The sequence below is a fragment of the Tenrec ecaudatus genome, chromosome 1, assembly GCF_050624435.1.
Source record: "Tenrec ecaudatus isolate mTenEca1 chromosome 1, mTenEca1.hap1, whole genome shotgun sequence".
NCBI classification, from domain to species: Eukaryota; Metazoa; Chordata; class Mammalia; order Afrosoricida; family Tenrecidae; genus Tenrec; species Tenrec ecaudatus.
In genome coordinates, this window is record NC_134530.1 from 56364222 (window position 1) to 56392028 (window position 27807).

The 27807-nt window shown below is 48.1% G+C and overlaps 1 protein-coding gene and 1 non-coding gene across 4 annotated transcripts; both read right to left on the bottom strand.

Moving 5' to 3' along the window:
- On the bottom strand, nucleotides 1–27807 carry AK2 (adenylate kinase 2). Of its 3 annotated transcripts, XM_075553696.1 has the most exons (7): nucleotides 27637–27803; nucleotides 9811–9936; nucleotides 7123–7233; nucleotides 6919–7013; nucleotides 4476–4548; nucleotides 2987–3182; nucleotides 1–849 (listed from the first exon to the last, which is right to left on the bottom strand). In XM_075553696.1, exons 1-7 carry the CDS (start codon nucleotides 27733–27735, stop codon nucleotides 845–847), a joined length of 705 nt encoding a protein of 234 aa, XP_075409811.1. In that variant the 5' UTR covers nucleotides 27736–27803; the 3' UTR covers nucleotides 1–844. The 3 variants fall into 3 exon arrangements, with proteins under 3 accessions (XP_075409811.1, XP_075409810.1, XP_075409812.1); XM_075553695.1 differs by lacking the exon at nucleotides 1–849 and having other exon boundaries at nucleotides 2816–3182; nucleotides 27637–27805; XM_075553697.1 differs by lacking the exons at nucleotides 1–849; nucleotides 2987–3182; nucleotides 6919–7013 and having other exon boundaries at nucleotides 4477–4548; nucleotides 27637–27807.
- Nucleotides 14049–14178, bottom strand: LOC142437784 (small nucleolar RNA SNORA30/SNORA37 family). The gene has a single exon (XR_012782304.1). It is a non-coding gene; the product is annotated as a small nucleolar RNA SNORA30/SNORA37 family (small nucleolar RNA).

Genomic DNA, 27807 nt, shown 5'->3' on the forward strand with positions numbered 1-27807 from the left:
AACTGTTTACACATTTTATTGACTCGGAGGCAAACATGGCAGCAATTGGTCACTTTGAGAAAGGCACCTCATTGACAACAGTACATCACAGTGCTGTCGTGTGAGCCCAGGCACAGCATGTGAGCACGGAAGACAGTCTTTGGATGATATTGCTCAGGATACTTGCATACACACTAAGAGGGTTTCTTCACACACTGGAGAAGGGCAGAGGGCAGGATCGTGGCGCGTGCTGGATGTCTGGGAGCTAATCCATGACCAGAGCGGGCAGACAGGTCAATCTGTGGACAGCTTGGGGAAGTGAGAGCGTAGTGCCCGCCCCTCCCCACCAGGACTTGAGGCTGGGTCACCCTCCCCATGAACACTCCACCTCTCTCACGCGTGGAGAGGATTTCTGATGTCCTGGCGGGGGAATCGGGTTCAGTAGTCAGTCTCCCCGTGCCACGCGTTAGGGCAGACAGTATAGTAGTTCATTTTTCTGCATTCTTGGCTGGAAGCCATGAGGTTCTGAGATAAAAGCTGACGTCTTAAGGTACTGGCTTTATAAAAAAAATATTGTTACCAGTACTAAGTAACTGAAAACTGGATTCTGTAGAAATTACAATACTGTACCTCTCTATTTCTACCCACACCACCCAATCACAGTTTGTTTTTTAAATTAATTTCCACCTTTATACTTTTACAAACTCCCACTGCTGTGAAGAAGAAACCAGCTCATTACAGTAACATGGCTGCTCTCCCAGACCCTCCTCTGGAGCCCTTGACCACCCTCCCTCTGCCCAGCACCGAAGAGCAGGGGTCACGCAGGGGTGAGGAGCAGCGGTGCAGTCTCGCCTGGCTTCTGTTACTAGGCTGAAATAGAGAGGAGACAAGAGAGAAAATGGGTTTTTAAAAACCAAATCAATTCAGAGAGGGCTGGCATGCATGCCCCAGCAACCAGATGCATTCAACTCTGGTCATTTCTCACCAGGTGAAAGCTCTCCTGCCCGCTGAGGTTAGCACTCTGGAATTAAATGAAGCAGAGATAAAACCCTACCCACCCTGAGAAGGACTTAGTTCTCTTTCCTGGCAGCCCACCACATGTATGTGCACGCGCATGTGGATGAATGACAGGTACTTGAGCAGTAAGCATGCACATTGCAGTAAGCATGCACAAGCAAACACTCAGGGGCCTGTTTAGAGGCCAACTGCCTGCAGCTGTCTTCTGTCCAAGAGTCGACTCCCAGATTCAAGAGGCCGTCCCCATCCAGAGACGGAGTCTAATTCCCTTCAGGCACAGCTGGCAGTTTGTTTACCTTCTTCCCTTGCCCACACCCAGAAGTCACATGACTCCCAGAAACCCCCAGCACCAGACTGTATTTCCATTCAGAATCAGTGGGGTTAGTTTACAGCGAGAGAAATAAGGCAGAAAAGAGCCAGCAGACACGCCCTTGGAGCAGAGAATGAAGAAAGCAAGGAGGCCACGTACCCATGGCCAACTGTGTATGGACAGGAGCAAGCTCTTTGGTAGCCTCCTGGACAGCTGGAGAGCTCAAGTCGGAGGGGGACAGGGCACTTGAGAGTCCGTTCCATCGAGTCAGCAGATGACACTGAGGCAGGTGCATTATTTACTGGACCTGCTACTGGCTCCTAAGGGCAACCCCAGGGTTGCTTTTATGGGGTCTCTCACAGCAGGCTACAAACTCATCTGTCTGCCACACATCAAAGTCAGGACACAACGGCATAGCACGGACTCCAGGAGACGTACTGGCTGGAGCTGAGGGTATGACTAGAAGTTGCTCACTGTCACAGGGCGTGTCTGTGCCACCGCCACCGTAAAGGAAGGCAAGGGGCGAAGCACTGTGTCTGCGAAGGGGTGGATTTGAAAGAGCCCCAATGATTTGGGATTCACATCCTGGAGGCTGGGATTGAACAAATTCTGATCAAAATGAATCCAAGAATACGTTTCCTCCAGACCCCGGCCTTGTTCAATCATTTGGAGATGGAGGCAAACCTGAAAATTCCGACAAACAAACCTGCGCTGCTCTCCTTGAGGAAGGGGATTTGGCTGTTCCGATGACCAGCCCAGGATTCAGATGATCATCTGAATTCAAAAGAACTTTCTACCTGGTTTAATTTTTTGGCCATAATTCTGCTTTCCCACACTGGCCCCAAATGATCAGGACATGGATCTCAAAAAACCTGCAACTTGGCCTGGCTCTCTCTGCGGTGAACCCCCCCACCCCACCCCCCATGATTTCTGCAGCAAGGGATTGTCTCCTTCCGTTTAAGGGGTGATGATGAGGATCCCTGTGCACACACTGAGCCACATGGGTTTCACGGTGGGCTAGCACACTGGTGGAATTTGATTCCAATAACCCAGCACCAAGACCCTTGGCCTTGCCTGCTTTTACGGAATTCTGGGCTTTTTGTCATTGGCTGGTGGGGAAGCAATACGCTGAGGTTTTATCTTAGGATCCTGACAGATTGGGAGCCGAGCCCGGGTGTAGTGGGTTCCACCGCAGTCAGCAGTTAAGAAATCACCAGCTGCTCTGGATGGGAAAGAGGCAGTTTACTGCTCCCATCAAGAAGTAGTCTCAGGAGCCCCAAAGGGCTGTTCTACCCGGCTCTAAAGGGTCGTTATGAGTCAGAACGTACTCGGTGGCAGTGAGCAATAGATACCTGGGCTAACATTAAGCCAAGGGCGTGGCACAATGACCGAAATGGCTGGTAAAGAAACCCAGCTGTAACGTAGCAAGGAGAGCACACACGTACTTAGATGGACACACGGGGGCCACACACACAGGTGAGATGAGAGTTCACACACACCAGGGAAACATCAAATAAGTGCTCCTTTAATCAGTACATCAAATGGTATCCTTGCTGGCCTGAGACAGCCTTCCTGTGCCTGTGCTGTCCCCTCCCGCCACCCCTCCCCCCCCGCAGGGAAAAGAAAAAGAAATGAGTCATTTTCGGACTCGACATTAAATAAACATAACCAAGTCTTTACATGTGGCTTTGGAGAAGGCTGCTAGGATGCTTGCGAACACGACGTCGGGGGTCTGGGAGGCATCGATGGCACAGTGGATGCCCCGTTTCTGGTAGTAGTCCACGAGCGGGGTGGTCTGAGTGTGGTAGGACTCCAGGCGGATCTTCAGGGCCTTCTCGTTGTCATCCGATCGGCGGACCAGAGGCTCCCCAGTGATCTGGAGAGAGGACGAGGGAATGGAAGGCAGGGCCATGAGCAGGCAGCTGAGTCTAGACACACATTTGAGAAGGGACCACTTTGCTCAGGTTTTTCCTGACTCCAAGGTCCACAAGGGGACAGCGAGGATCTGGACCCTCTCCAACAAGGAATCCTGCTAATCTTGGAAGCAGACAGCTGGTCCCGGGAAGCCAGTCTGTCGGAGATTGTAACTGTGAAGAAAGGGGCTCGAGAGCGAGCTGGCAATATCTCTCTCTCGCAGCTCTGTGCTCGGGCGGTTTAGCCTGCAGTAGGAACATGTCCAGGGTCAGCAGCAGGGAGGGAGGCAGAGATCCCGAGGGAGGCGCGGAGGACGCGCTGACATGAGAGCTGCGTGAGCGGCCGTGACCTCAGTACTGAGTGGACTGACTAGCGTGTCACTCACGAATGGTCTCAGAGTGGCAAGTGAAGTGAGAATGCCGAGAAGGGTAGAGCTCTCAATTTTGTAAGATGTGAACAAGCAGAGACGATGACTTTGGGACTTGCACTTAATGAACCACAATAACCTGATGGAGTAAACTTATGGTAAAAATAGATCCAGGAAATTCTTCCCAGTAACCTTAGCTCTTCTTTTTTAAAACCTCACTTCTAAGGAGCATTCTAAGCTGTATTTTTTTCAGACAGCTGTTGGCTCCCGGGTAGATTTAGTATTCTTTGCCAACACCCTAACTCACATGCATCAATTTATCTTGGGTCTTCCTTAGTCACTGTCCCGTTTTTACAGTGAGCATGTAAAATTGTATGAGACCCCACCCTTAAGTTTGTAAAAGGAACCCAAGATGATCACAGAGCTCGGCACTGTGACTCTAGCAAGAGGTTCTGAACCCACAGAGTCCAGCAGAGAAGTTAGATGCTGAGGGGCCTCTTCTGGGACGGACCTGCCCAATCTCTTCAGCATGATCCCACCCCCCCCGTTCTGGGGTTCTAAGCAGGCTTCTCCTCACTAGTTGACCACTTAGGCAACCACAAGGCTGGAGAGAGGGTGCTCTGGAGCGGGGCATTCTGGGCCTTGGGAGGGTTGTCAGCTGGTGTGAAGCAATCAAGCACCTGGGAGCAGGGGCACAGATCAGCCACAGCTGAGGTACTTGGCGGCAGCACAGCTCAGTGTTAAGGTTGTGATGTTGGTGGAAGTAAAGGGAAGATGGATGAAAAAAAGAAAGAAAGAGAGAGAAAGAAAGAGAGAGAGAAAGAAAGAGACATAGCAAAGGAAGAAGAGGGAGGCAGGAACAGAACCTCCCGTCCCGAGTGCACGTACGTCATCTTTCATGGGCTCCTTTGGAGGGTTGAACTCCTCGTGGTAGGAGCGGCCACTCACCGGGTGAATCAGCCTAAAAGACAACAAAGGAACATAAGCCAAGTTGCCTGAAAGTATTGCCCCAGGGTCACCTAGGTGACAAGCAGACAGAGAAAGCAGACTGAAGGGCTTTCACTCAGCAGAGAACTCTGATAAAGGCATTTCTTGCTCATAACAGCTTCTAGGAGAGCTTACACCAGAGTCACTATGTTTTCCACGTGGCCAAACACTGGCTCCGGAGGCCACCCGTGGACACAGCTACCTAATTCAGGGCTCGAGAGAAGGAACTCCGGGGCTGGTCTCACAGTCAGTCATTCGATGGATTTGCTCATTCAGCAAACGGTAAGCGGTTAGTCATTCGGGCTCTAGATCAAAATCCAGTAGCCACAGAGAAATGAGTCAAGACCCTGGTTCACAGGCAGTGCTTAATGAAATGGGAGAACTCGACATCTGTACAAAGTGCTAAATGTGGGTAACAGAGGACAGAGAACTGAACTCTGTTGTCTAACCTTGTTTGGCTGTAAAGCAAGAAAGATGCCACAAGAAGAACACGTGGATGTCCCACACCACCAGCCGCGTAGCACCCCTCTGAGGGCAGACCAACGATACAGGGCCGCCTTCAACAGACCATGGAAGAAGAGCCTGAGGTCCAGCAGTTCTTTGGCAATAGATGTGTAACTGATCTTGGCACCGGCTGAACTGTCTTGGGCAGCACCTCCATGCTCCTGACTGGGAGTGGCCACACCACAGGCTAACCGCAGCTCAGCAGCCAGGGCTCACTTGAGTCCACACCTTTGCCCAATTCTGAGTCAACCAAGGTTTGCTTATTTCCCTGACTGCTGCACTCCTCACGGAGGTCCGTGAGACCAGCGTGTCCCAACTTTCCCACCTCGTGGCACATGCAAAACGCCTCCTTGCACTACAAGCCTACGGGTAACGGGGAGGTTCTCTGCGTCTCCTGGGGAAGCCACCCCCGCTCACACTCTGCTCTGCCCACTGCTCCGGCGGCTGAGGGGTCAATACCTTGGGTTACAGTGGGGCCCTGTGTTGGGAGGCGGATGGTCTGTGTGGCGCCCGGTGGGAGCGGGTGGAGGGTGCGCTGGGGGAGGGTGCCTGTGACTGCCGCCAGGTATGCGAAGCCCGGCCCTTTGCACTCGCGGCTTGGAGGGGCTCCTCTGGTGCAGAGCGGATGCCCACCTCCTTCCTGCCTTTGCTCCCTCCGGGGAGAGCCTGCGTGGAGCCGTCCCCCCCAGGAAGGCAGACTTCGACAGTATATCTTCCCCTCTGCCCATTTCCCTTCTTGGACTTGCCACTGCAGCCTAGAAGAGCGCAGGGCCAGAAGACGCCACGGCCCCTGGTTTCAGCTGCTTCTGCGAGCATCTCCCCCTCCCCAGGCCTTGCCCGCAGAGAACCCAGCTCTGGGGATGTCCCTTACGTCAACTCTCTCTCTGCTTGAGGAGTCTGTGCTCAAAGGGAGGCAAAGAAGGAAAAGATAAAAACCCCGCACTGGAGGCATCTGTGGAATAAAAGGAAGCATAAAATCTACACAAAAGATTAATATAACACGAGGACACCTCCCCATCTTGTGCAACCTTCTATGTAACACCGTGAATGGTTGCTTTGCTGTCTCTTTGGGGAAATACAGTCTTTCAACATGGTCCAATGTTGAATTTCATTTAAAAAGAAATCAAATAAAATATTTTGAAACAAAAACACATTTCCTCTCTAATTAAATCCAAATATTTCTAGAAGGCACAAAGAAGGCAGAAGGAAGATTAGCAAAGACAGACACTACTAGTACAATAACGGCCTTTCAGAACAAACCCAGAGTTTCTGTGTTTCATGTTGACGACCACAGAGAAACTCTTTAGACAAAAACACAAAAGAAAATAACAGTGGTCTTGGCTAAGGTAATTGGACTGTGAGAAATTTTTCCCTTCCATTTCCCAAATTTAATGTAGGTGATTATTTTTATAATTATTAAATGCCCAGAGCAAGAGATGGTAACGCCAACTGAAATCCGATTCAAGAAACCCACAATAGCAATACACATGTAAAGAAATTAGCATGTTTTGGGGTTTGAACTCTGTCTCCCATGCATAAAACAAGCACCATTCCCCCTACTTTACAGAGTAGGAAACAGTCTTTGAAAATTAAGATTTGCCTATAGCCCAAGGTGAAGGCGGCCACACCACAGTTATCCGACTCCACTTGCTGGCACTTCTTATCACAAGCCCGCTCTGTGGCACCACTTCAGCTGCCATCACCAAACAAGCCCAATCCGTGTCGAAACGCCACTGACTCTCCCAGCTAGGTTAGGCAACAGCAGTTCTCTTCATTGGGCAAAGTCTAACAAAACACGAGAAGAAGGCACCTTCTGATTGGAAGTTCAAGAGACAAATACCTTCCTGTGATCCTCCGGATGAGCAGAGAGTCGGGGATACGGAACTCAACCACAGAGTCAAGCTTCTCTCTCCTCTTCACCATGAGGTCGTCGAGCTGTAAGACAGTGTGCGGCCACCTAAGCAAAACCCACCCCTCAAAGGGACGAAGAGCTACAGGGTCAGAGGCGATCTCCATGCACGGCGAGGCAAAAGCTGACACCCACCATCTCGGCCTGCCTCACGGTGCGGGGGAAGCCGTCTAAAAGAAAGCCGTTCTTGCACGACGGGGTCTCCAAATTCTTCTCAATGAGCTCCACCACCATTTCGTCGCTCACCTACAAGCCAAGAACAAAACAGCCGTGGGTTCGTGGGTTCAAATAAATTAGCTGGATGACATTAGAGTGAAAAGTCTGCTTTTACACGACATGATAACGAACCGGCAAGTCTTCCTGGCCCCAGCGAAGCAAATAGCAGCGCAAAGGTGGAGTTCATCCATTTGAAAATCTAGATTCAATGGTTACTTCTGGGGCTGCCTTAGACATCATCTTCCCCCCCCTGAAATTCCATGTCTTAATACTCCAGGTGAGAACAGAGTCTCTGCCTGTCAGCCTCAGAAGCCACCTTCATCCATGTCTTAGGTCTTGAACATTTCTTTTGCCACTAGAATCAATGTCCTACCCATTAGGTAAAGGTTTGTTAGCGATCACCTGTTTTCAAAGTATAAGAAAGGCAGGCTATGACTGAGCGGTCACTAGAGGAAGGCTACGAAAGAATGGGAGTTGGAGGGGATACAGAAAGGCACCAACTGTTCCTGTTGCAGAATTTTGCTTAGGTCCATAGTGATGTGACTATGAGTTTGATCTCTATCTGCTGCCATCATGTGACAACAGAGAAGTTCACGGAAATGGCAAGGGCAGAACCCAGAAATTGAGGAGCCAACCTAACACATCTCTGAACGTCTCTCTAAAAATCCCTGTGAAGGCCCTTTCCTGCTTTCAAATCTTTCAAATCTGGTCATTTTCCTGCCTGAATAGGAAGAAAGGAAGCCAGGTGGCACCCTAATTAAATACAGGGCTGCTAACGGAAATGGTGGTTCGAGTCTCCCCGCTGCTCTGCGTCCATCGAGACGGGCAGTCTGAGAATGCCTGTCCTACAGGATTGCCACGAGTCAGAATGGACTAGGAGGGCTTATTTTTCAGTGAGAAAAGTTTCCTGCCACCATTACAGTGAAGGCTGCCTGACTTGGCAATTAATGTTCTTATCTCCCTGGACCAGCTGTGAACTTAGGGACAAAGTACATGTGAATGCCAGTGTGCCAGTGATAGGTAATCTCACTGCCACATCCTAGTTTTTCTCAGTACAGGATCTTCTGCCAAGACCCAAAGTCCAAAACATCTGGCTTTCTGGATTCACTTGGGGTCTCATGACGACCAAGGGAGAACGAGCAGGCAGGAGGTGGCCGGGCTTCATTGGAACCATCTACAGAATCTCCCAGGCTAATAGGAGGTTCCCAGAGCATGAGGCAAAACCCAGCACCTGCCCCAACCAACACTAAGATAGACAAAGACCAGAGGACCAAGCATAAAGTGACTTCTGAGGGCAATTTCAAAGGCCGAGTCTCAAGATAATTCAGTTACAACTAAGTTTCTGCACTACCGTATTTTCCCACATACAACATGCCTACATAAAGAGCGTGCACACACACACACACACATGCATACACACACACATGCATGGGGGGGCGCTTCAGAAAGCTCTTGGAAAAATTCCATTATCTTTTAATTAAATTTCTCTATTAACTTTTTGAAGCCCCCTCCCATAAACATTAACAAAAGGACACATCGGAAGCTCACATGCAAGGGTGTCGTGCAATTAGCAAACAACAACAACAACAAAAACAAACAATATAGTGCATATACTATTTGCAGAAAAATACAGTAACTAAGATTTACTGGATAACAGATTATACTTGTTCAATTATGCCAACTATCTTGAAACTGTGAGAAAATGCTCTGACACCCTCTGATTGCCAGAGCTTCCTGGTACAGACACAGAGCAGAGAGCACAAAGTAGGTTAAAGCCACTTCTGTGGCTGCCTGAGCATGCTCCTGACAATGTGCGCCTGGCTTCCAGACGGCAGGATGGCAGGATCGTTTGTGTTCTAAAAATGGGATGTATGCCAGCACAAAGGAACCGCAAGAACAGTGAGCAAAATAAGTAAAAATAAGGAGGTGCCATAAATTCCCAAAGCCCATAGAGTCTGCTAGTTTGTCAAAATTAATACCTTCTACAACAGTGGTTCTCAACCTTCCTCAGGCCGCGATCCTTTCATACAGTTCCTCATGTGGTGACTCCCAACCAAAAAATTATTTTCGTTGCTACATTTAACTGGAATTTTGCTATTAAGAATTGTCATGTAATATCTGATATGCAGGAGGTATTTTCATTGTTACAAATTGAACATAATTAAAGCATAGTGATACATCAAAAATTATGTAATTACATATAGTGAAACATTTATTTCTAATGACCAGTAATTGAAATTTTGTCTTGAAGCATGGTGCAGCACGGAATCTTCACGCCGGGTGCATCTGCATGTGGGCGGACCTGCCTGGAAGAGGATAGAGGAGCGGGGTCTCAGTTCCTAAGACCATCGGAAATATGTGTTTCCTGATGGTCTTGGGCAACCCTTGTGAAAGGGTCATTTAACCCCCAAAGGGGTTGTGACCCACAGGTTGAGAACTGCTGCTCTAGAGATTCCTGGCTGAGGAACACTTCAAGTGTGGCCAGTGGGACTGAGAAACTGCTTATTAAAATTACTTTAAATCAGTAGAACTAGTTACACGTGGCTGGTGACAGCATACACGCAAGCATGAAGGATTATCTGCACTCATTGGCATTCCCGAACCTACCAGTTTTCCGGCATCCATTGTTGCCTTTAGCTTTTTCCCCAGCTCTGAGCCAGAAGCTACCATAGCTCTCAGCATGTCCCCAGTAGCCAGATGACAGACACAGAAGTTTTCAGCCAGCCTGGGAGCCTGTGGAGAGAGTGAGAAACCAAGAACAGGTCACTTTTCGGGTCCTGTGTGAACACGGTCCCGCCACTTGCTGGTCATGTGGATTCGGGCAGACTTATTTCCTTGCCTGTGACCCAGGCTAACTACCTTACACTGTGTTCTAACAACAGCGGCCACAGGGCGACAGTAAGAGTCCCTTACATGGTGCACACAGGAAGCCACTATAAAAAAGAGCTGGTATCATTAATTCCACTAGACACACTAGCAACACCCAAGCCTGCTTCCCACTGTAAATGGTAATAAAAGTAAGAGCAGCAATACGGCACATGGGTGCTGTGATGCCTGAAGGCTTAATGTATGAGGGGGCTTCAAAGAGTCCATGGAGAATGGAATGATAATGGAGGTGTCCATGAGCACTCGGCACAATGTCTGGCACATCACATGGGCTGAATGAATATGCACCGAAGACACGCAAGTGTGATGGTCTCATATGAAACCACGCAAGTGTGATGGTCTCATATGAAACCACTGGGTCGGGCTCGGCGGAAGCAGGGTGGAGCTGCAGGCACCTGAGTTCACCTGCAGGCGGACCTGACCCCCCGCCACGCAGCACCACTATCATGGTGCAATCACTTAACCTCTCAGGGGCTCGGTTTCTTCATCTGTTTAAAATTCAGGCCAAAAGGTTCCACATAAAAAATACCTGGCAAATAATAAATACTTAAACATTAGTTTTAGGGGGCAGTGTGGTCTTTTGGTTAAAGATACGCTGATCCCAATTACAAGACAATGCGGCTGAGAAAAGTTACTTCACCTTGTTAAGTTTCAAATTTCCTCAGTAAAACAGAGATGGGAACATGGGACCCACACCACTGCTCTGATGGGAAGGCGACACGGGACTGGCCACATACAGGGCCTGCCGTGTAGTCAACTCTCAGCAAGTGACCCCTGCCCTAACTCCACAGTCATTCATGCCGAAAGAAAACACCTTGAATGCTTCCTCTACAGGTCCTGCTGGCAGCCAGGGAAACGTGGCTGGAAAGACACACGCTGTGCTCAAAGAGCTCGGTTTGGTGGATCACACACCAGAGTACAGGATGAGAAGAGGACACTGGTCAGTTCAACCTCGTTTGCAGGGGCAAGACATCACAGCACCCATGGCACCTTTCACATTCAAACTGTTTTATAGAGTAAGTCTGGACCCCTGCTCCAACCAATTTGTTGGAAGTTTTCATTGGTGTGCGTTGAGTTGATTCTGACTCAGTGACCCAATATAACACAGCAGAGTTACTAAGCCTTTCTCCAGCAGAGCTGCCAGTGGGTTTGAACTGGTAACTTGCAGATGCCAGCCAAATGAGTGCTTAACCACTGAGCCACAGGTACCAAAAAGAGGTTTAAGTAGGTGGGCTTGTTAGATCTCTCTGGAGATAAGAGTTGCACCTCGGCCCTTGGCTCCGCATGAGAAAGAATTCACGCGGAAGCCTGGCTTGTGATCTAAGTGAGTTTAATGAGAGTTAGAAGGCTCAGTGCAGCACATTCTTTTTTGTGATTTGTGGACGGATGATTCAGTTCGTAGGAAAATGAGACCCTGGAGAATCGAGCGGTCAAAGTTGGCACTTGGGAACACCAGGGAAGGTTCCGGTCCTCCGGCTAACAACCCTCTTCTAGACACGGGAATGACGTCTGTTTGTTGTGGAAATCAGCTCTGGAGAGCAGTGCAGTGTGGAGCTCAGGTTTGCTTACGGGGGGAAAAAAATCAAAACCAAATCCATCGAGTCGATGCCGACTCACAGCAGCACGATAGGGCAGTACAGAACTGTCCCATGAGCTTCTGACACTGTGTCTCTTTACAGGCGTACAAAGTGCTCTTTCTCCAGAGAAGCGGCTCGTGGTTTTAAACTGCAGATCTTATGGTTTGTAGCCCAAAGCATAACTACCATACCAGAAAGGCTGACCCAAACACCTCCGTGAAGGGCTGTTAGCACAGAACCTACTTGTTTTATTTTTATCACCCCCAAACTGCACGACTCTCATGCGATGTTCCAGGTGACTGAAGACACTGATCAATAAAAATGCCTGGCAAGACTAAAGCCCAACTTCCTCTTCCCCTCCCGCTGGCTGCCTGCAGGTCAATGTGGTTGGCTGCAGCTTATAAAGTGGAGTCAGAGAGCTCTGTAGCTGAAGCCTGGCTAAAGCACTCAAGAGCGGTGTGACCTTGGGCTAGTGACTTCTCAGTCTCAGGTGCCTCACCAATCAAGTGGGGATAATGTCATTTCAGACAGGAGCAGCTATTCCGCATATGAACAACCTTCTCTCAGGGTCTTCCTTCCATCACTTAATCTGCAAACGAGGCCGATGAAATAAAGCTTATGCTTTAAAGCAGCAGTTCTCCAACTCTAGCATTAAATGAATTAACTGGGGACCCTGCTAAGCCGCAGATAGGGGTTCCAGAGTTCCGGAGGAGGTGCTGAGCATGTCGAGCAGCTGTCCACGGAGGTTTGGATGAGCCACACTTTGCCATGGGCATTAGTCTAGGCAACCACGCAGCTGCTGCTAGGCCTGCTCGCCATGACCTATGTGAGCCACGGGGAGTCCCAGGGAGTGGGGAGCTTTCGGAGGGAGGGAGCAGAAATGGCAAAACCAAGAAACAACACAGTGGGTTTGGTGGCTCTCAAATGTCAGGGTACTCTAACAGTCATGTGGGGCACTTGCTAACAAGACAGATGGCACATTCACCCATCAGCTTATGGCCGGTGGTTCTAATGCGCAGGGCCTGAGAAGCCCGGGGCAGGGAGCGGAATGGGTGCTGCGGTGGTACACGCCCTTGGGTTGGGAACTGGGACCTGCTGTTTGTTCATTGTCACTGAACAAGTACCTTAGCCTTCCCCTGGCTTCAGTTTCTTCATGCGTAGAGCTGGGAATGCTTACTTTTAAAGCTCCTGTAGGGATTTAATCTAATTATGTATGCAAAAACTTCCATTACATCACCTGGCAGTTAGAAATGGAGGCAAGTTAGTCATTGAGGCAGGAATTAACCCCAAACACTATCCATTTTCTCATCCTGCCATTATCTTTCTACCTCCTGTCTTTCCCATTCCCGATGCAGCTGTAACCAGCTCTTAAAAAATATCCCTGGACATGCCACCCCTGCCCCTGGTCCCCCTCACATTCAGTGGCTCTTGACGTCTTCACAGTGCAATGGAGGAAAAGTCCCCTCCACAATCTACTTACTGCCTACACATCTCAATCTCGGAATTTACACTCCCGGGTCCCTTACCGCTGCCAGGAGTCAGAAAGGGCTGATGAGTGGTTTCCGCTTTTGCTGCTCCCTAGGTGGGGGAGGTGGTTAACAACTCCCGGTGGAAGCTCCGCGTCCACTCGGACATCTTGGAGGAAAATGGGATGATCTTCCCAAAGCAGCCACTGAAACCCTAAGCACAGTGCAGCTCGCACAGGCAGACGTGGGGGTGTCACGAGGCTGCTCAACTCCACGGCACATGGCTCCAGGCCACCCTATGTACCCCTGCACCGCCAGACACGCCGCTCTCTGTAAGGTCCCCAAACACGTATGTAACACACGTGTCCCTTCAAACACCTTAGCCCCGACTTCTCTCAGGGCAGGAACGGTTCCCCATGGCCTCAACATTCCTCTTCTCTGTCACCAAGTGTTAAGCCTATCTTTCCCACCTCGGCAATCTCGCCAGCTACAGGCCTTCTTTCCCCGAGGAGGACGCCCATCAACATTTGCTAAGCCTGACTGTTTGCATCACTTACAGTGTTCAGTATGCATAATACATAAGTCTTTGAGGTAGAATCTATTTTTATCTCCATTTTACAGACTAAATACAGAGGCGAAGTCACCCAAAATTCTACAGCTAGAAACAAGAGAGCTGGGAATCACATGGACTGTCAGGCACCAGCTTTCATCCACAATCGAAGCTACCCACAGAGCCTTCATGTGCCACCGGCAGGGAGCACAAGGAGGGCGGCCCTGTGCTGGACATGCCGTTTCTTGATACGGATGTGAGCTATACATGTGTGTCTACGCTGTCAGAGTTCATCACTTACGGTATTTGCACCGCGCTTCAAAGACGAAGTTAAAAAAATAAAGTCACAGAAACCTTTATTATGTTCTTTGTCCCATTGATTGACAGCTGCCACTGGCACAGACCCAGGGCAAGGATGCAATCAAAGGGTTTTTTCTCAGCACCAGCTACCAAATCCTGGCCCCACAGCCTGGGGAAGGACCTGTGAAAGTGCTTGAAATCTCACTATTCTAATTTCAGCTCTGCCCCTGACCTTACCACACAACCTTGTAGGTCAATGATTCTTTGAGATGGTTTCCTCATCTACAAACCAGGGATATCATCAACCTCATTGGGCAGATAAGAGGATGACTGGAGGACACGCAACAAATCTGCGTTCTTGTTCTACGGGTGCGTGGCTGTAACTCTGACTCATGGCACCCCTAAGTGTCGGGGAGACTCAATGCCAAAGGGCTCTCAGTGGCCGATCTTTCAGAAGCAGGTCACCAGGCTTTCTCTGGCATCTGAGTGGATTAGAACCACCAACCTTTCAATTAATAGCTAAGCAGTTAGCTCTCTGCCACCAAGGGACTTACTTGGCTTTTGTTCAGGTGCTGACCTATCGCAGCACCTCCAGTGCCCACGGCACCCTACGTTACTAGGTAGTTTTCCACTCTCCAATGAGAGCAGTCAGCAACAGAGGAAGTGGCCACACAGCCGAGCCACTCTGCCCTTGCTGCTGACTTTGTGTATGTACACTGGCTTCCACTTCTTTATCAGTAAAAAGGAATGGCTATCAAGCCATGCGAACCTGGCGGGGTGGGAGGGTGAGGGGTCGAGACTATGCTGCGATTACTGCTCTCTGCATCTGCAGCACCAAACGTGTCTCGTGAAACACGCATAAGGTAGGCCAAAGCTCCAACCTGGCCAGCACAGAGCTGCAGACAGAGCAGGAGCTTAGGAGTCACTCCAATGGAACATCAAATGCCCACGCTGCCAATTACCGGCAACTTTGACCTCAGTCTCCCCAACTGCAAATGAGGACAAACAAGTGTGGGCCTCACAAAGTTGTTGCGGGTACCGGAGGCATAACTGAACGAAGAAGACCTGCAACATGGAAGCTGACTAACCAGGGGGCTTGGCCTTTAAGAATGGGCATTAAAATGGGTACAGAGAAGACAATGTGAGCAAGTCCTGGCAGAAAAAAAACACAAAACACATTCTGGCTTGGTTTGGGCAGGAACAATCTAATACCAAAAGCAGACCGGGGAATAAGTTTAATTAATTTAACAAAACCAAGAGTTCTAGATGTTCCAACAGTGTCATGTCTAAAGCAAAGGCAGGCATATGTACAAACGTTATTCCTGGCCAAAGGGGAGAAGTTTAGAGGCGGAGTCAAGATGGTGTCCAGGTAGAATCACCTGCCCAGCACTCCTGCTGTCCAACCAAAAACTTAAGAGAGAGATACGGGAAGCAAGCTCGAGGGGAAATCAGTGGCTCGGATGAGGGGTTGGGGGGGGCAGGCGGGTGCGGGGGTGGTGAGCAAACAATGCCACAGACTGGAGAACCACCAGGGAATTAAAATCCACAATGAGGAGGACGTACAGATCCTGGGGGTGCTGGAGCAACAGCAATCTGAGAGGAATTACTAAGAGGCAGAAGAAGGACGAGAGTGATGGTGGGGCAGGAGGAAGGTAAAAGGAAACAGAGGAAAGATCTAGGAAGCAAAACTATGACTAGAGGTACAAACATAGGTGTGTACATATATAAATACATTAATTCATAAAAATAGAGGTATTGGTCTATGTACTCATATTTATATGTGTGGGATATAGAGAATTTTCCACACCTTTGCCTCCCCCAAATACATGCCAAACCTAAAAGGCTTGTTTGCCAGCACATGGTGGGAGGTCAGATGCTTAGAGATAGTGTCTGTAGGAACTCAGTGAGCAGAGCAACCAGACACCGTAGGTGGGCTCACTCCCTGCTGTTAAGGGCAGGGGATTCCTTTCCATAGAAAGCTCAGCATAAACCAAGTCTCCAGCTCAAGGACAATCAAGGTTGGGCTGCCATCATGAATCTAGGATGCGCCCAGCTTGTCATATGTGTACCCTTAATCCCTCCTCTTCCTATAGGGTGTACACCCCTAGATCCTCCTCCTCCCATTACTGTATCACCAATAGTACAACCCCTTCCTGTGACATATGTCTTTACCTGTAATCAGGGGGCTTGCATGCCCCCAAAGATATGTAAGCCTTGGTTAGAAATAAATCGCTTTCTCTCCTCTGGCCCTCTCTCCTCTCCTCCAGTTCCATCTCTCCTCCGCCACGCTGTGCGCAGACCTGGCTGGTGAGATCATGGCCGTCCAGGAGGTGAGCATGCTATCATGAAATGAGTCTGATTACTTCATTTTACTCTATCCTATCTCTCTTATTTTCTATAACTTTACTATCTTTATATATTATAGCTGTACAATTGCACTTACTGGACCCGTGATTATCTGTTAGGGGCTGGAATACACTGATGTAGTGGACGGACTTTGGGCGTCTGCTCAAGCCCTCCCTCAACCCAAGAATACTTTGTTCTAACAACCTGGCATTCTGTGATGCTCATCCTCCCGGCACAATCACTGAAGACAAAATGGGTACACAAGCAAATGTGGTAAAGAAAGCTGATGGTACCTGGCTATCAAAAGATATAGCACCTTGGGTCTTAAAGGCTTAAAGTTAAACAAGCAGCCATCTAGCTCAGAAGCAACAAGCCCACATAGAAGAAACACACCAGAGCTTGTGTATCACGAAGTGTCAAGGGGATCTGGTAACAGGCATTAGAATATTCAAAACAAACAAAAACCATATTGTTGAGAATGAGGGATGTCGGAGCAAAGACCCCAAATCCATGTGTAAGTAATGGGACATCCCCTCACAGAAGGAACATAAAGAAAGGATGAATCAACCAGGGTGCAGTATAGCACTGATGAAACACACAGTACTCCTCTGGTTCCTTGAGGCTTCCTACCGCCCACTACCATGACCCCAGTCCTGCCTTTCAATGTGGGCTAGACTGGAGCATGTACAGAGGTGCAGATAAAGAGATAAGAGCTCACGACACCACCGAATCCAGGAACAGAAGTAGCACTACCAGGAGGGTAGGGGGAGAGGAGGGGAGGAAGGGAGAACAGATCCAGATGATGAGCGCATTCCTTTCCTCCCAGGGGAACAAACAAATGGGGGAAAGGAGACAATGGTTGGTGTAACATGAAAATAATTTATAATTTATCAAGGGGTCACAAGGGGGAGAGGGGGTAAAAGAGGAGCTGATGTCAAAGGCTCAAATAGAAAGTAAATATCTAGAAATAATGATGACTACCTATGTACAAATATGCTTGATACAATTGATGCATGGATTGTTATAAAAACTGTCAGCCCCTAATAAAGTGATCTACTTTTTTTTAAAATGAGAAAGTTTAAAGGAAAATGATGACTCCAGTCACGCCATCATAAAACACATCAATACTGCATCACACAGGCATAAAAGGCGGTAGGAGTGGGAAGAGAACACTCATCACTGGCACCAATTCCAGGTGAGAGATTCTACATCACGGCCTGCAAACATCTGTCACTGGGGGCCAGGCAGGCAAGGCCCGGGTCCAGTCACAGGCACCAAGGGCGTAGATGGGCCCCTCCAAACAACAGCGGCACTCAGAGGCAGAGGACGGCTACCTCAGTGGCCCAGCACTGCCAGATGGAGGGCTTCGCAAGAGGAACTGTACTTAGTTAGGTGCCACCACGTTGGTGCCGGCCCACAGCAACCCCACGCACAACAGCCGCAACACCGCCCCGTTCCGCACCATCCTCACAAGGTTCCCCGTGGCAGCCGCCGTGTCAATCCGTCCACTGCCGCTCGCCCGGACTGGTCTCTCCAGACAACATGTTCAAAGGCTGGCCATCCTGTCTCTAAGGAAGGAATGCCCTGGCTGCATTTCCTCCCCCACAGATCTGTCTGTCCTTCTGGCAGTCGGTGGTACTTTCAACATTCTTCGCCAGCGCCCAAAATCAAACACATTGATTCTTCTATGGTCTTCCGAGTCAATGTCTAAGGTTCACATGCTTACGAGGCAACTGAAATAGCATGGCTCCGGCCAGGCGCACTTCAGTTCTCAAGCTAACCTCCCTGCTTTAAACACTGGTCTTGAGCAACACCTTTGCCCGATGCAACGCGCAGTTTGGTATCTCGACCACTGCTTTCCAGGGCACGAGAAAACCCTTGAGTCCAGCCGTTTCTCCATTGATCATGATGTCACCCACTGCTCTGGCTGTGAGGGTTTTTGTCTTCTTCACGTTGTCATCCACACTGAAGGCTGCGATCTGGATCTTCATCGGCAAGGGCTTCCAGTCCTCTCACTGTCAGCCAGCGAGGTCGTGTCATCTGCACATCGCAGGATGGTGATAAGCCTTCCTCCACCCTGATGCCACGCTCTTCTTCACATATCCAGCTTCTCTGATGAGTTGCTCAGCACACAGATTGAACAAGTATGGCGAGAGGATCCAACCCTGACACACACCTTTCTCGATTAAAAATAAGCATCATCTTATTGGGGCTCATACAGCTCTTATCACAATCCATCCATCCATCGTGTCAAGCTCATGTGTACATTTGCCATCATTTTCAAAACATTTTCTTTCTACTTCAGCCCTTGGTATCAGCTAATTTCCCACCTCCCTCCCTCAATGACTCCCTTCACCCCTTTTCTCTTCTCCATTCCCCGGGAAGGGGTTATAGGTAAATCATTGTGATTGGTTCCCCTATTCTCCCCAGCTTCCCCTTACCCTACTGGTATGGCTACTCTCAATATTGGCCCTGAGGGGGTTATCTGTCCTGGACTCCCTGTTTCCAGCTCTTATCTGTACCCATGTACATGCTCTGGCCAAGCCAGATTTGTAAGGCAGAAATGGGGTCACGATAGTGGGGGAGGAGGAAGTATTAAAGAACTAGAGGAAAGTTGTATGTTTCATCAGTGCTACACTGCACCCTGATTGGCTCGTCTCCTCCCCGAAACCCTTTTGTACGGGGATGTCCAGATGCCTAGACGGGCTTTGGGTCTCCACTCTGCACTCCCCACTCATTCACATTGATATGATTTTTTGTTCTGGGTCTTTGATGCCTGATACCCGATCCTATCGACACCTCAGGTTGGTGTGCTTCTTCCATGTGGGCTTAGTTATTTCTCAGCTGCGTGTCTATCTTCAAGCCATTAAGACCCAAGACACTATATCTTTTGATAGTCAGCATCAGTTTTCTTCACATTTGCTTATGCACCCGCTTTGTCTTCAGGGATCCTGTCAGCAAGGTGAGCACCATAGAATGCCAGATTATTAGAACAAAGTGTCCTTGCATTGAGGGAGTACTTGAGTAGAGACCCAATGTCCATCTGCTACCTTAATACTAAGCCTATAAATATATGTACGTAGATCTATTTCCCTATCGTATATGCCTGTATTTAGACCTCTCTAAATGTGCTTTGTCTCCTAGTTCTTTCCTCTATTTCCTTTTACTTTCCTCTTGTCCCTCAATCATGCTCAGTCTTCATTTGGGTTTCAGTAATTCCTCTCACTTACATTGCCCTTGATCAAGCCCTACCAGGCCTCCTTCACCCTCCTTGCTATAGATTTTGGATCACTTGTTGTTCTCTTGTTCCTGGGGTTGTTAACACCCACTTCCTTTCCCCACCTCCCCCTCTCCCATGTTCCTCCAGAACCATTGGTCCTGCTGATTTCTCCTCTGGCTTGTTTATCCCACCTATCTTATCTAGACAGACATGTAGAGACAATAAGCACAAAAACAAGACAGCAAAATAAAGCAACAAAAGAAAACAAAACAAAAAGCCAACTGACCAAAAAAAAAGTCTATAATCAGTTCAAGGGCTGTTTGTTGACCTTAGGAGTGTTTTCCATCAAGTCTGATGGGATACCACGCACTGGCCCCCTCAGTCTATTTTTGGTATTCCCTGGGGACTTGTTGCTCTGTTCCCCTTGCCCTTAGTGTTTCACCTTGGTGTGGTGGGGTCAAATGAGCCCAATTCCTGCATTGTGTCTCCAGTGTCATTCCCCATAGCACTGTGGGTCAGTGAGGGACGTCGCGTCTCGTGGTGGGGCCAGCCCTATGGCCCTCTCTGTGCATTGGCTGCTCTGAGCAGGAATAGCTTCCTCGGTGCTTGGTGGGCCAGGATGTGCTCCACTCTCTCTCCCTCCCCCTTCGTTTCCTCCTGTATGCTCTGATCTTATGTGTCCCTCTCCCTGAGCTACCTTTCCTGATTTTAAACCATGCAATATTCCCTTGTTCTGTCTGCATAACTGCCTCTCGATCCACTTACAATTCCGAATGAGCACAGTGAAATGTTCTTGAATTTCTATTAGTCTCAAGGCTCTCCATGGTTTGTCATGATCAGGGCAGCCTGAACTCCTCCCTGCCGCACCACTGCTTCTTGCTCACGAGCCACCTCCTGACATGGTGGAATGTTCACTAGTTCTTTTTGGTATGGTGGACTTGTATATTCCTTCTTCTGTTGATGCTTCCTGCATCATTCAAACTTCCGTCCGTCTTTCAACATTGCTTGGTTTATGTTGATTTGAATTTTTTCTTGCGTTCTTTCAGTTTAAGATATGATGAGCATTTTCTTCCTTCTTAGTTTTCTAACTCCAGGTCTTTGCATATTTCGTTGTAATTTTTGACTCTGTCATATTGAGTTGCCTTTTGAAATTTTCCGTTCAGCACTTTGACTTCATCATTTTTACCCTGTAGCTTTGGATTTCTAAGTGAAATCTCACAATTGCAAAACACTCTGTGGCCAACTAAATATTCTGATAACTGATAACAAAGCAACCATTTATCCTGCCCTTTCTGTACACACCATACTACTGGATAACTAAACAGTAAATAAGGAGACGTTTCTCTTCATAACAGAAATAGTAATAAGGATAAGTATTCCGGCTGATAGGGAGTGGGGGAGAAAAAAGTAATATAATTAGAATGCCACCTATCAAAAGAGATAGTGTCTGGGGTCTTAAAGGCTTGAAGGTGAACAAGCGGCCATCTAGCTCAGAAGCAACAAAGCCCACATGGAAGAAGCACACCAGCCTGTGTGATCACAGAGTGTCGAACGGATCAGGCATCAAAGAACAAAAAAACTTACCATAGTGAATGAGGGGGTAGTGTGGAGTAGAGAACCGAAGCCTATTTGTAGGCAACTGGACATCCCCTTACAGAAGGGTCTCAGGGAGAAGACGAGCCAGATGTAGCAACGAAGAAAAATAAAACGAAGCAAAATATAACTTTACTCTAGTTCCTAAATGCTTCCTCCCCCTCCCCGACTATGATGATCCCAATTCTACCTTGCAAGTCTGGCTAGACCAGAGGATGTTCACTGGTACAGATAGGAACCAGAAACACAGGGAAGCCCGGGCAGTTGATCCCTTCAGGACCAGGGGTGTGACTGGAGATACTGGGAGCGCAGAGAGAGAGTGGGTTGGAAAGGGAGAACCTATTACAAGGATCTACATGTGACCTCCTCCCTGGGGAACGGACAACAGAAAAGTGGGTGAAGGGAGACATTGGACAGGGAAAGATATGACAAAATAATAATTTATAAATTATCAAGGGTTCATGAGGGAGGGAGGAGGGGAAAAATGAGGAGCTGATGCCAGGGGCTTAAGTGGAGAGCAAATGTTTTGAGAATGATGAGGGCAATGAATGTACAAATGTGCTTTACACAATTGATGCATGTGTGGATTGTGATGAGTCGTATGAGCCTCTAATAAAATGATTTAAAACATTAGAATGCCACCATTCATCACCACTAATGAAATAATGGTTTTAGGACTGAGAACTCAACTTCCTTGTCATCGAGTTGCTTCTGACTCAGAGAGACCCTATAGAGCAGTGGTTCTCAACCTGTGGGCCATGACCTCTCACAGGGGTCGCCCGATTCATAACAGTAGCAAAATGACAGTTACGAAGTAACGACGAAAATCATGTTCTGGCTGGGGGTTCACCACCACATGGGGAGCCTCATGAAAGGGCCGCTGCGTGAGGAAGGTGAGCAGCACTGCTCCTTTGGGTTTCCGAGGCTGACTGTTGTAGAAACACAGGAAGTCTCCTGTTTCTCCCAGGAGCCACTGACGGGGGCGAACTGCTGACCTAAGGCTGTGAGCTTACCTAGCCCAAAACGTGAACCTAAACCTGGTTAAGTACAGGCCAATGACCTATTTACAGGAAATGAGAGAGGACAGAGAAGAGTGTGAAGTAATACATCAAGATATCAATCAGAAATTCCCAGAGTACAGAACCCTTTCAGGGTAAACAACCCAGTTTCTTCAAATAGTTCTCAGACAAATGCAATCCAAGGGGAACAGGGAATAAATTAGGACAACAAGTACTTACTCACTTATGCCAGTAAATTTCAAAAACAGCTATTTGGCCAAGTGACTGGAAGAGATTCTTATTTGTACCCAAAAAAGTGTCCGCTTAGCTTGACTCATGGCGACCCCACGTACAAAGGACTGAAGTACAGTCTAGCCCTGCCCCATTCCCATGACCAGTTAGGATCCCACCACTAAGATCCACGGGTTTCCACAGACTGATATTGGAAGTAGATCACCAGACCTTTCTTCCTAGCCTGTCACACAGCATGGGAGATGTTAAAATCTGTTGCTTCCATTCACAAATGGGTGATAACTGCTTATGAGGTACCCTGACTAGGAATCAACACTCGGTCATGGGCACGGAGACAGGAATTCTACCACTCAACTATCATGACCTCCTATTAAAACTATTAGAAACTGTTAGGAGATACCATGCTTATGTTAAAGCCTTTTAGAAACACACAAATGTACAATTTGTATCTGAAAGCTGCTTTATAATAATGTCATGGAACACGAATGGGAAAGGAATGAGCACCGGTGGGCGGCTGTTGGGCAGTGTGCCTGCGGGTTACAGGCAGCTGCGGGCTGCCGCTTTGCAACCTCTGTTGCGACTGTTAATTCCATAGAGCCACAATGACCAGTCTTCCTACCATAGCGACAGCAGAAAGCTTATGTAGGTTAAGAAGTAGTTTGCTTACATGTTAATCTTCCTGCAAGTTCTAGTTCTAATCACATCTCCTTTACTACCCAAGGTCTCTCTAGCCAAATCCCAGCATACACACACCCTAATAAATGCTAATTTCTCAAAGCTTCTCGAACGAGTCACTCTCTGTACAGAAATATTTGAGGGTGTGGACATAGGTAATTTATACACACATATAACAATCTCCCAATATCCATGTGAACTTTATGATAGACTATGAAGGCAAGGATTTTATCAGCCTTGCTCACTTTACTGTCTCCAGTGCAGGTGCTCGCAGTGAGTAAGGTTAGTATTATGCCCATTTTTCAGAGCCCACAGGTTCAGAGGTTAAATAACTCGCTAGACTACAAAGCCCTTTGCTGCCCTAGTTTCAGGATTGGGAGGGGTTGTTACTAATTTCACAACTAATGAAATTATTAACTTTAAAATAAGCTGCGGGTGGGGGTGGGGGGTGCATCTGAGCCACTCTATCAATTCTTGGTCACTCACAGCAAAAGGCTGGCAGACATTTGAGATTAAACATCCCCCAGCTGCTTAAATATTAGCTCAGAGCAATCATTTTTGGGGTTCATTGACTCTCTGTGGCTCCAGAGTCTAGAGTCCACGAGAATATGAAATTCTGTTCTCAATCTGACCCTTTTGATCCAGATTCTTCAATGGAATCATTGGTCAAAATGTTTGGTCATGATGACTGGGCACCATCCCCTCCTGATTTCATGGCAAAGGAGGCAGTTGCTCATGGAAGCAATCCCTAGTTCCTTCCGCCTCTCATGCTTCCTCTGTTGACCCCGGTGAGCAGGGACGATATGGAAGGTCACTTACCTACACCAGTATTCAAATTCACGAATACCAAAGATGAAGAAATGGAAGATGTGCCAACTTCTGCAACCTGAAGTTGATCAAACATGCACTCAAAAGCATTGATAATTGCTGGTGATTGGAATACAAAAATTAGAAATTAAGAAGGATATAGTTGGAAAATACAGCAGAGATTGTATGATAGAATTCTGCAAAATCAATGACTTAGTCCCTGGGAACACTTTTTGTCAATAATTACAAAATGGAGATGATACACATGGATCTTTCCAGATGAAATACGCAGGAATTAGACGGACGTTGGAGAGGCTCATTCTCAGGGGTCAGAACAAGGCTTGGGGCTGGCTGAGGAGCAAACCATCAAGTGCTCATATGCATGTACAAGTTGAAGCTGAAGGAAAAATAAAGTCCACAAGAGGCAAAATACAACCTTGAATTTATCCCACCTGAAATCAGTAACAGATGGGATGCATTGAACACTAATGATTGAAGATCAGACAAGTTGTAGAAGAAAGAAAGAGCAAGATTAAAAAGTTAAAGAAAAGACCAGAGCGGATGCAAAGAGACTGTGAATCCTCCTTTTGAACAGAGTAGCCAAAGCGAAAAGAAACAATGAAGTAAAAGTGCTGAATACATGACGTCAAAGGGCAGCTCAAGATAAAGTAGTGTACTGAAATGTGCAAAGACCTGCAGTGAAGAGAGCCATCAAAAGGGAAAAACACGCTTGGTATTGCTCACTGAAAGAACTGAGAATTCAATTTATTGAATGATACAGGACAAAGAAGGTAGACCACAGTTACTGTGCCAGAAATAATTGGACGACGTTCAACCATTTCCGGAGGAAGCGTATGACCAGGCAGCAGTGGAACTGAAGGAAGAATTCCAAGCTGCACTAAAGGCACTGACCACACAAGGCTCCAGGAACTGAAGGGCTACCAGCTGAGGTGCTTCCACCCATGGACTCGACACTGCAAGCTCTAGCAGGTACGTGAAAGCACCCGCTATCTACGCCAAGGGATTTGAAAGGCAGCTATTAGGCCAACTGAATGGAAGAGATCCCTATTTGTGCCCAATCCAAAGAAAGATGATACAACAGAATGTGGAAATGATCAAACATTATCGTAAAACTGCTGCAGCAGCACATCACCAGGGGGCTGTCAGAATGTCAAGCTGGATTCAGAAGAGGACACAGAATGAGATATGTCAATGCTGATATCAATCAGATGGATCTTGGCTGAAAGCAGAAAATCTGTGTTTCATTGTCTATATAGAGGCATTCAACGGTGTGAATGATAGCAAATGACGGCTAACATTAAGAATGGGAATTCTAGAACATTTAACTGCTCATGCAGGACCTGTACACACCGTATGAGGCAGTCATTTGAACGAATAGGTGTTACTGTATGCTTTAAAATCAGGAAAGGTTGTATCAGAGTTGTATCCTTTCACCACACTTGGTCAATCTTTATGCTGAGTAATTAATTAACGAAGCTGCATGTGAAGCTATAGGAAGAACACATCAGGACCAGAGGAAGACTCATTAATAACCTGCAATGTCCAGGTGACACAACCGTGCTTGCTGAAAGGGAAGAGGACTTAAAGCACTTCCTGATGAAGACCAAAGACGTCTTCAGGATGAACTACGCCTCCACATAAAGACGACGAAAACCTTTCCAACAGGACCAACAAGCCTCAGCACAGTAAATGACAAAGGTACTGAAGTTGTCGAGGATTTTATTTTACTTGGACCTGCAATCAGCATTCATGGAAGCAAGAGTAAAGAAGTCAACATACAATTTTCCTCTTGTTCTTGAATGCTTTCTCACCCCCACTATCATGATCCCAATTCTACCTTCCAAATCTGGCTGGACCGGAGGATGTACACGGGCACATATAGGAACTGGAAACACAGGGAATCCAGGGTGGATGATCCCTTCAGGACCAGTGGTGAGAGTGGCGATACTGGGAGGGTTGGTTGAAAAGGGAGAACCAATTACAAGGATCTACATATAACCTCTTCCCTGGGGGACGGACAGCGGAAAAGTGGGTGAAGGGAGACGCCGGGCAGTGTAAGATATGACAAAATAATAATTTATAAGTTATCAAGGGTTCATAGGAGAGGAGGGAGCGGGGAGGGAGGGGAAAAATGAGGAACGGATACCAAGGGCTCAAGTAGAAAGCAAATGTTTTGAGAATGATGAGGGAAACAAATGTACAAAAGTGGTTCACACAATGGATGGATGGATGAATTGTGATAAGACTTGTACAAGCCCCCAATAAAATGATTTTAAAAAAAGAGCAAATAAGTCTAATGACATATTCCGTCTGGCAAATCACTTGCAAAAAAGAGTTAACAAGTTAAGAAACAAAGATGTCACTCTGAGGGTTAAGGTGCACCTGACTCAAACCATGGAATTTCCCATCGTCTTCTCTACATGAGAAAGCTGGACAACTAACAGTCTTGGTGAAGAATACGGAATAGACCGTGGACTTCCAGAAGAACGAATACATCAGTGTTGGAAGTACAGCCTAAGGAATGATAGTAAGGCTTCTTCTCACATACTTTTAACAGCAACAGGCTGCACGTCACCTAGCTACTGAGAGTGGCAGCAACAAGAGAGAGTAATCATGCCAGTATCCCAGAGGGCAAGGCGACCGATGAACTTGAGGAAGAATAAGTCTTGGCTATGGAAAGAAAAAGTAGTTCTTTCTGACCTTGTAGTTCCCAGAGGCAAAAACAAAGTCACAACATCTCCTAGACCTCTCCCTCTCCCCCCATCATCTCCCACATGAATCTCATTTACCTACTTACAGCATGCCAACAAGTAAGTCTTGGGCCAGGGGCCACCACAATGGCTAAAGAATCTGTTGTCTGCCTCGTCTTTGCTGGCTTGCCAGGAAAAGAAGACTGGGCACAGGGAGGTTCCCAGCTTCTTTCATTTGGAGGCTTGGTTTTCAGAATTTCCCTCTTGAGAACCTAGTAACAGGGTGCATGGCCTGGGGACAATGTCAAACCCAAGGCAAGAAAGGGACATCCACACTCCATAACCTTTGGACTTCCAATTCCTAAATAAGGCAGTAAATTCTGGCCTGCTTGAGCAGAATCAACTTTTGACTCCAATATTCCAGAGCCTCATGCCTCGAAATGTCCCAAACTCCATAAACGTGGAGGCCGGCCAGTGTGCGCAGCGAGCTGGTCACCACCCCTAGCTTTGGGCTCTCCCATCCTCCTCCCTTACTGGGCTCCCACAGGTCAGACTTGACTCCTCTCAGCAAGCGCGGGCCAGCTCCCAATCCTCCCTCCGCCAGCCATTAATCATTAAAAAGTGCCCCCCTACCCCTGGTGCCTGGACTGTAACCCCGATTCCGGACAATCCACCCCCAGCACGTGGGGAATCTGGGCCACAAGGCTTCCTGCCTCCACTCAAACCTGTAATTCAGGAGCCCAGGACGGCCCCTTTACCAGCGCTAATCTCTCAGCCTCTAACTCCGGAATCAACTCTCGGAGCACCCCCGAGCAACACCTCGACCTTGGATCCCTTAAGAACCCCAATCCTGAGTCAAGCATCCCCCAATTCGGATTGTGAAGCTTTGCCCAAATCCTCACTAGAACCCGAGCCATCAACTGCAGCTGCCCACGGGGCCTCGGCCTGCAGACCCCCGGCTCTTCGCCGCGCGCCGGGCCAGCTTTCCTTAGCTCAGGCGACCCTGACCTTGCCTCGTGGCTTCCGCCCCCGGGCCCAGGTCTGCCGCTCACCTGGGTGCCCTTGCCAGCCCCGGGTGGCCCCAGCAGCACGGCCCGGATGCCTTTAGGATACTCTTGGGCCGGTTCGTCGGCTGGAACGTTGGGAGCCATGTCCGGCGAGACCTTCGGCTACCTGTCGATCCCACCCTTCACGGGTCCAGCGCGTCCAGGCGAGCGTTACAC

Bases quoted from the DNA above. Each gene is read 5' to 3' on its own strand.
- AK2 (XM_075553695.1), bottom strand. From the start codon at position 27,735: ATGGCTCCCAACGTTCCAGCCGACGAACCGGCCCAAGAGTATCCTAAA. The intron at 7,234-9,810 runs GTAGGTTCGGGA...CTTGGCTTGTAG, and splicing joins CAATGGATGCCGGAAAACTG to GTGAGCGACGAAATGGTGGT. The intron at 4,549-6,918 runs GTATTTGTCTCT...GTTGTCTTTTAG, and splicing joins ATCCGGAGGATCACAGGAAG to GCTGATTCACCCGGTGAGTG.